Below are 8,816 nucleotides of genomic sequence, written 5' to 3' on the forward strand. Positions count from 1 at the left end.
AACTTGAGATATGTTTAACCTGGAAAAGAGGAGACTGAGAGGAGATATGAGAGCCATCTTCAAATATCTTAAAGGTAAAGGGACCCCTGACCGTTAGTTCCAGTCGTGACTGACTCTGGGATTGCTCATTTCGCTTTATTGGCCGAGGGAGCCGGCATACAGCTTCCGGGTCATGGGGCCAGCATGACTAAGCCGCTTCTGGCAAACCAGAGCAGCGCACGGAAACACCGTTTACCTTCCCGCCAGAGAGGTACCTATTTATCTACTTGCACTTGGACGTGCTTTTGAACTGCAAGGTTGGCAGGAGCAGGGACTGAGCAACGGGAGCTCACCCCGTCGCGGGGATTCGAACCGCCGACCTTCTGATCGGCAAGCCCTAGGCTCTGTGGTTTAACCCACAGCGCCACCCGCATCCCTCAAATATTTTAATGGCTGTCAAGTGGAACCGAGAACAAGCTTGCTTTCTCCTGCTCTGGAGGGTAGGACTCAAACCCATGGATTCAAATGGCAATAAATGTATTTCTGACAAAAAGAATAGGAAGAACTTTATGTCAGTAAAAACTGCTGAACAGTGGAAGAGACTGCCTCTGAAGGTGATGGACTCTCCTTCCTTGGAGGAAATTTTTAAGCAGAAGTTGGACGTCCATCGGCCAAGGAGTCTTCAGTTGTGATTCCTGCATTGCTGGAGGTTGACCCTGGCTGCCCCTTCCAACTGTGGTTTTAGGTGACGGGTGGCCGGGAGTCAGCTTTGCCACCCTGCGCAGCCTCTGCTTTTCAGTCCTCCTCCGCTGGCCCCTCTTTCTCTTGGGGGGGGGGTGTTTCAGTCTCCTGGCATGAGAGGCTCCCCAGTCTCCTGTGGCTGAGGTGCCTCAGCTGCTTCTCCTTGCCCCGGTGCCCCCCCCTGATTCTGTGCCGGGGGGCTCAGCGAAGGGGCCTCCATCACGCCCTGGTCCTGATCCGCCTCTGACGCAGCCGGGGACTCAGCAGTGCCTTGCTGGCCAAGAGGATCCGGGTGGCCGACGCCTTGTCCATCAGGTGCAGGGGGTGCCCGCAGGATGCTGCCCTCTTCTCCATCGGGGGCAGCGAGGAGGGTGGGGGTCTGGCTGTGCCAGGGCCCCTGAAGCAGCTCTGACGGCTCCAGCAGCCCATCGTGGTTCAGGTCCTGAGTTGCCAGGATGTTGTCCACCATCAAGACTACCTGCAGGGGTCAAGGGGGGCATTTCCATTTATTTCATAACTTTTATACACCTCTTGATTGGAAAAATAAAACCCCACCTCAAGGAGAATAAAACCATAAAATTATGAGTAAGAACAGAAGCCCACTAAGAGGACCGGAGTGTCCCTGCAAGGCCTCTGCCCTGCTGAGACCCCGGGAAAAGGTTTTGCACAGGCAAGGCACCTCTGGTTCTGCAGGTGGCAGGTGCCCATCACGGTTGGCATGCAGTGAATTTGCACTTCTCTCTTAAAGAGTTGGAGAAGTTTCAGGAAAGGGCCACCCAAAAGATTGAGGCAATGCAGCCACTGCCTTGTGAGGAAAGGTTGCAGCGTAGAGAGAACACCAGGATGAGGCGACAGGACAGAAGTTCATAAAATTATGCCTGGAGAGAAGTTTTCCTCCCTCTCTCATCACACTGGAGCTCATGAACATCCATTGAAGCTGAATGTTGGAAGAGTCAGGACAGATTAAAAAAGGGACTTTTTATGCAGCGTGTAATTAAACTTTGGAACTCACTGCCACAAGAAGCAGTGATAGCTTTAGAAGAGAGTTAGACAAATTCATGGAGGGGGCTAGGAGGAGAGGGCCTCTGGATCAGGCCAATGGCCCATCTAGTCTAGCATCGTGCCCTCCCCATGGCCGACCAGATCCCCCAAGGGGAAACCAGCAAGCAAGATTTGAGCGCAAGAGGAACTCTTCTCCTCTGTGGTCTCCAGCGATGGTCCTTCGGAAGCCCAGCTGCCTCTGACCGTGGACTCCAGACACTTTTCTGCTTGTCCAGTGTACGCAGAAATGGAGGACTGGAGAGCCTCCATCCTTGGAGGTGTCAAAGCAGAGGTTGGATGGCCCTCTGCCCCGGATGCTTTGGCTGAGGTTCCTGCACTGGCGGGGGCTGGACTAGATGACTCTAGGGGTCCCCTTCCAACTCTACAATTCTATGATTCTAAGCCAGGCACAGGCAAACTCGGCCCTCCAGATGTTTTGAGACTACAATTCCCACCATCCCTGACCACTGGTCCTGTTAGCTAGGGATGATGGGAGTTGTAGTCCCAAAACATCTGGAGGGCCGAGTTTGCCTATGTCTAAGCGGATGAGCCCCTTCATGGATCACTGCCTTGCCGTGGCGAAGGGGCTTGAATAACTCGGAGAAGCTATGAGCCATGCTGTGCAGGAGAGTTTTGACCAAACGTGATCCACCTGGAGCAGGAACCGGCAAGCCACTCCAGTATCCCTGCCAAGAAAACTCCATGGACAGATCCTGAAGCTGAGGCTCCAATACTTTGGCCACCTCATGAGAAGAGAAGACTCCCTGGAAAAGACCCTGATGTTGGGAAAGATGGAGGGCGCAAGGAGAAGGGGACGACGGAGGACGAGATGGTGGGTCAGTGTTCTCGAAGCTACCAGCATGAGGGAGGCAGCGGAAGACAGGAGGGCCTGGCGTGCTCTGGTCCAGGGGGTCACAAAGAGGCGGACACGACTAAATGACTCAACAACAACAAAGCGGATGAGCTTTGAAATCGCAGGCAGGCAGAGGCAGCCACAGCAGGGAAGGCACTCAGATTCACAGCCCCTGCAGCCTGGGCAGAGATGCCCCCTCTGCCTGGCACACCAAAGGCCAAGGAGTGAAAGCGGCACCTACCGAGTCCGGCACAGAACTGTCTCTCTGGGAGGGCATCTCGCTCAGCAGCCTCATGAACTCCAGCCCGTCCAGCCGTCCACTCTTGTCGTAGTCGTGGAGGAAGAAGAGGAGCAACAGAGCTGTAAACACCAGAGGGGTGAGATATTGGGGGGCTGAGCCAGAGGGCACAGGAGCCCAAATCCTGCCCAGAGCAAGAGCCAGTGAGGTGACTCCAGCGGTGGGGCTGAGGTCTTCCTGCGGCCTGGGACTCCCACCACCCTCTCACCTCTCCTTCCTGTCCCACAGAGCCCTCCTCACCACAACACGACCCCTATTTTCCAGGATGTCCCCAGCACTCAGACCAGAGTTGCTGGGCAGATGTTGCAGCTGCTTCACTGGGAATCTCCTTTCTTGCATTTCTTTTTTAAAAAATAATAATTAAATTTATTTGGTTTTTCAGATCAAAATTTCACAGTCACATATTCAAAAATTCAAAATTTTGATTTTCCTGATTTCTGATTCTTCCGGCATTTTAGCCATTTTGGCATAATCCATCAACTTGATCTGCTGTTATTCTAGCATTTCAATCTATTCTTTTGGGTTCTCACCTCTGGAGCAGCAAAAAACCCAAGCTTGCTCCATCTTCCATGGTTCAGCCCTTGAGATCTTTGAAGATGGCTCTCCTATCTCCCCTGAGCCTCCTCTTTCCCAGGCCAAACACCCCACCTGTCTCAACCATTCCTCATCCGGCTGGGTTTCCAGGCCCTTGACCATCTTGGCTGCCTCCTCTGGGTGTCCGAATCGAAATCCTCCCTTCCTTCCGCTCCCTTGGGGAAAGGAGAGCAAAGCCGGCTGGGCTGTGTGGGCAGCCAGGGACTTATTTTAGGCTCTGCATAATCACAGGCTGTGCTTCAGTGGGAAGATGCTGGCCATCTGCGGGGGCCACGACTCTGGAGCAAGGAGGCCCCTTTCCCAGCATCCTTTGCTATGCCTTAAAAAGGGTGCTTTTAATAGTGACACCTTGTTACCTGAAGGTCTTTTTCTGTTTATTGAGTGGTTTAACTTTGTTGCAGGAATTTAGGTACAGGTTGGGGGGGTTGCCCCTCCAGCAGATATCCTGCACATGCAGCCCACTGCCAAAATCAGCACAATCACTTTTGTGACTTTTGTGATTTGTCCCCAGAAAACACTTCATCGCAGTTTCTTCCGATCTATTCAAAGGTCCTCTGCTGCACGATACCAAATGTAAGAATTCACTGATCAATGTCTCTATGTACTGGCTCACTGGAAAACTTCAGAAATTCGTATAGACCTGTGAGCTCAGCTCCTCAGCAGCCCCTCTGCCTGAGGGATAATCCCTGGCATCCTGATACCTGAGTGCCAGACAGGTAGCCATTCCAGGAATAAGGGTGTGATGAACTTGGCTGGGAAACAGGGAAAGGTAAATGTCTCTTTTCTTACACTTGAGGGGTGTTTGGTGGAGGGCAAGGGGAACCATGGGGCAGGGTCCAGGATGCTCAGATTCCTGCCACCAGACCTCTCCTTTCATGATGTAACCGTGATGTATTAGTGATGTAGTTTGGGGGGGTGTAACATGGGGATGAGCAGCTAATACAAGTTTGGGGGCTCTTTTGTTGGGGGCTTCCATCTTGTTCCACCTGGTGGCAGGTGGGAGTCCTGTCGCCACAGTCTTCAATCAAGACCAAGCCGACTGGCTGCTGTTTTGCTCTGGTATTCCTGGCTGGGGTCCTTGGTTTTTGTCCAAGGGAGCCCTCAGATTTCTCCGTTAACAACTTCAAAAGGGGTGTGGAGGTTGCTGGTTTGGCTCAGAGAGAGCCCCCCCCCCCCAGCAAAATGATCAGGGTCCCCCCTTCTCTCTTCAAGACCCAAAGCACCTATTTCCCATTAGTTTCCCTGTTTGACTTCCCCTCTCCTGCCATACACAGACAGGCTCCCCGCTTCCCCTCCCCTTGCTCTGTTTACATCCTGCTCCGGAGGGCGGCACCCAAATTCGAATTACAGGGCAGGAGATTCCAACTAAACCTTAGCAAGGATTTTCTGGCTGCAAGGGCTCTTTGAGGGTGGAAGAGGGTGGAGACACTCCTGGGTCAGAAGTTTTCAAGCAGAGTTTGGCTTGTAATCCGTCAGGTGTGTGTGTGTGTAATGAGTTGTGACTCCTCAATTGCAGGGGGTTGGACTAGATGACCCCTGCGGTTCCCTTCCAACTCTACAGTTCTATTCTTCTTCTTTTTTCCTCTTGCCAAAATCAGCTGCTGCTCCAGCTGTCCCGTCCCCCCCGCTTTTTGCTACACACACCTGTGCTTGTTCTGAGGTTTGCTCAGCTCCCCCAGCAGAATTTGTTCATTTTTACCCATTTCTTCCCCAAAACACTTGTTCCCAACCCAAATAAAGTGAGCAGGAGAGTGTCACCTGCCCCAGGGGATTCCCTGAGGCCCCTCTTGGAAAAAAAGCCCCCCCCCGGGTGCTCAGGGCCAGCCTTCTACCCTCGCCCCCAGCTCACGCTCCCCGCCCTGCCAGGCCCTGGCACTCAGGCCCCGAGGTGCCATCTTACGCCATCCTGGCCCTGGGACCCCATTGCAACTTACCCTGCTTCCTGCTCATGGCGCTGGCCTTGCCATCCTCTTGCCCGACGTTCTTCAGGTACTCCTGTATCAACCTACACCAGGCCAAGCCACAGGTCAGCAAACCAGGGGGCAGCGGAGGGTTGTGGGGCTTGGCAAGGGCAGGGGGCAGCAGGGAGCCTCTGGGCCTGGGCAACGGGCGCAACGGTCAGGAAGGAGCCAAGGTCTGCCCATTTCAGGGACCGGCAGACTGAGGCATTGTAGACAAAGAATTTTAGGCCGCTCCTGTTTGCTCAGGATCAAAATGCCCGATGGGGAAACTGCGCCTTGAAGGGGTGGGGAGGGACACCTGCAGTTCCTCATTGGGGAGGGTGCGTATTCTGCACATGCTCAGAGGCCCTCTTACTATATGCCAGGGATGAACTACCTGTATATGTTCAGAAGCTGCCTTACTAGATGCCTGGTTTGGGGGCTTGTGTGAGCACCAGGCCTAACTGAAAACTGACTGCTAAATGAACTAAAAAAGATATTAAAATATAATTTCAGCAAAAAACCAGAGGCATTCTTATCGGGGTTAATTAGTGAAGAAATTCATTAAAAAGATGTAAATTTGTTCATGTACGCCACAACGGCAGCAAGAATCCTCCTGACCCAAAGATGGAAACAGCAAGAACTCCCCAGGCTGGAGGACTGGCAGATGAAGATGGCAGGATTTGTGGAGTTGGCAAAGTTGACGGGGAAAATCAGGAATCGACCCGATGAAAGGTTTCAAAAGGACTGGAGCAAATTTATTTATTATTTGAAATAAAATTGTAAATATTTGAAAACATTTGTAGCTTTAACACGAAATGTTTGGTAATGTGAAATTAAGATGCCAATTTACAAATGAGAGAGTGATTCTTGAATGTTGATATAAGATAAATAAGTGATTATGGAAATGCGATAGATATGTTAAAGTTATAGGGAAGTCAGAAAAGAGGGAGGGAAGGAGGTCAATGCTCTGTCTGAGCAAATAATAGAAGCTGTGATATGTGTAATGAAATGAAATGAAATATGGAAAACTCAATAAAAATCATGTCTTTTTAAAAAAGAAAACTGACTGCTGGGGGGGGAGGCAGAAGTAGAGGGGAGGGGGCCCATTCTCTGCCTGGAGAGGGACAAGGACTGAGCTGCCCACTTGTATTGTGAGGGGTGGACTAGAAGACCTTTGGGGTCCCTTCCAATTCTACAATTCAATATTTCTATGGTTCTATGGGGGGTGTTCCTCGACTTCAAGCCTGGGGGGCCCTTTGAGGGTAAAAATGGAGTGGGAATTTGACTGGGTCAGAGGCAGAGAGACCTTGCCTCCCTCTCTGCCAGTCTTCCCCCCCCCCCAAAGCGTCCTCCCCAGGGGCAAAGGGGTGGGGGCAAGGGGTGTGATGGGCAAGGAACTCACCTGGCGGACTCCTGCCCTGGGTCGAGGGGGTTCGGAATGGGCTGCTCCCTGGCACTGGGGAGGGGCTCCGACCTAAAGGGCACAAAGAGAAGGTGTTGTTGGAGGGGGCACCAAGGACCCCCTCCCCAGCCCCCCCCCCCAGCTTCAAACCCCACCGTGCCTCCTTCCCCACCCCCAGTTTCCCACCTGGTACCTGTTAGCGCCCTCCTTTGGGGCCGCCCAGCTGGCTGGCACCGCGAGGAGCAGCGCGGCCAGAAGCATTTCCTTCATCCTGGCACCGTGCAGAGGTTGGCACAGGAACCCGCCGTCCGCTCATGCCCTGCCAACGCGGCGGGCTGCCCGCTTCGTCGCTTCGGTGGGCACCGGGGTTTTGCCAAACAGCTGCCGGAGGTGGCGAGGGCCCAGGGGGACGCGTTCCCACGGGCAGGGGACAACCCCGAACACGGATTCCGACAGCGGACAGACAGACCCCGTTCACACGCAGGCACGCGCCTCCCCCGGGGACGCCCCAAGATGTGAGGATGCGCGCGGCCGCGGCGGCAGAATGGACTGTACCACTGCAGCGGGGAAAGGGAGATCACCTTGCGTGCCTGTCTAATATTCTGCACGTGGGAAAGGAGGACCTGGGTCCGGGGAGAGGGGAAACTGGAGCTTCCCAGGAGATGCCACCGCCCGCCCGCCCGCCCGCCTCCTTCTTCCTCCTCGCCCTGCCCGGCTGCGCAACACGAGGAATCTTCCTCTCCACGCGTGGATCGTGGGGATGACGGGCAGACCGAGGGATCCACGAACGACCGGCGCTGACCCCCGGCTGCTGGCGGCCGTCCTGGGTCCACGTGGCGGGGCAGGCGGGCGCTGCCAGGCGCGCCCCAGGCGCCCTCCCTCGAGAGCTGCCTGCCAGGCGCTCCTACCATTGGGCCTCGCAGCCGGTCTGGGCGGCAGGCGGCTCCGACGTGGCGCTCTCCGAGGGAGGGGACTTTCCTGCGCAAGGAACCCTCGGGAGATGATGCAAAGGCACCAGACACGCAGGCATAGAGAGATATCTAGTTGTTTTCAAGATGGGAAGGCTCCGTGCAGTAGCTTTTATGGGAACTAGGGGTCGTAGAACTTGGAAGGCACCCAGGGGTCATCTAGTCCAACCCCCTGCCACGCAGGACGAATTCCTGCCAGGAGGACACCTGTAATAAACGGAAATCTGCCCTTATCCCCTTATGGGGGACACAAGAGCCCGTATAGAGTGTTCTCCATCGGTCGGAGAAAAGAACAGAGGCCAGCCAGAGAATATTGAGAAGCAAAGCAGCTCGGAAGCCTGATCTTTATTGATCTGTTGCAACAGATCCCTTCACACGCAAGAGAAGGAGGAGGACCCAGGACAAAGGTGTGCCCGCCTTTAAATAGACATTTTAAATTGCCCACCCTGGAGTCCAAGACCACCCCTCCATACATCATACCTACATCACAGAAGAAATCACAGAAATCTGAGTGTGTTGTTTATCTCCTGTCTGGCAGGTTACCTCTTAATGCTCACTTGATTGGATACCATGGGGATCCTGGCCAGTCTTTTGTAATGATAAATACTTAGTTCCAGAGCCAGGTCACAGGCTCACCCTATTCATACACAGACATACCCCTAAGACAGGATTTGTGAAGGAAAAGACAGCCGCTGGGAGAGATCATCAGGGGGTTTGGGCTGGGTGTTCATCAGTATGCGGATGATACCCAGCTCTACCTCTCTTTCAAATCAGAACCAGTGAAGGCGGTGAAGGTCCTGTGTGAGAGTCTGGAGGCAGTTGGAGAATGGATGGCGGCTAACAGATTGAGGTTGAATCCTGACAAGGCAGAAGTACTGTTTCTGGGGGACAGGAGGCGGGCAGGTGTGGAGGATTCCCTGGTCCTGAATGGGGTAACTGTGTCCCTGAAGGACCAGGTGCGCAGCCTGGGAGTCATTCTGGACTCACAGCTGTCCAT

At 53.8% G+C, this 8,816-nt stretch overlaps 1 protein-coding gene across 1 annotated transcript; it reads right to left on the reverse strand.

The window, feature by feature from the left end:
* Positions 1-499: 499 nt before the first annotated feature.
* Positions 500-7,845, reverse strand: CGREF1 (cell growth regulator with EF-hand domain 1). Its single transcript, XM_081001183.1, has 5 exons — positions 7,045-7,845; positions 6,852-6,923; positions 5,441-5,511; positions 2,852-2,974; positions 500-1,194 (listed from the first exon to the last, which is right to left on the reverse strand). Exons 1-5 carry the CDS (start codon positions 7,119-7,121, stop codon positions 821-823), a joined length of 717 nt encoding a protein of 238 aa, XP_080857309.1. The 5' UTR covers positions 7,122-7,845; the 3' UTR covers positions 500-820.
* Positions 7,846-8,816: the final 971 nt, after the last annotated feature.

Source organism: Podarcis pityusensis (genome assembly GCF_964106645.2).
Source record: "Podarcis pityusensis genome assembly, chromosome: 3".
In the NCBI taxonomy this organism is placed as follows: domain Eukaryota; kingdom Metazoa; phylum Chordata; class Lepidosauria; order Squamata; family Lacertidae; genus Podarcis; species Podarcis pityusensis.

Bases quoted from the DNA above. Each gene is read 5' to 3' on its own strand.
- CGREF1 (XM_081001183.1), bottom strand. From the start codon at position 7,121: ATGAAGGAAATGCTTCTGGCCGCGCTGCTCCTCGCGGTGCCAGCCAGC. The intron at 2,975-5,440 runs GTAAGTTGCAAT...TGGTGTTTACAG, and splicing joins CGCCATGAGCAGGAAGCAGG to CTCTGTTGCTCCTCTTCTTC. The intron at 1,195-2,851 runs GTGCCGCTTTCA...CCCTGCAGGTAG, and splicing joins TTCTGTGCCGGACTCGGTAG to TCTTGATGGTGGACAACATC.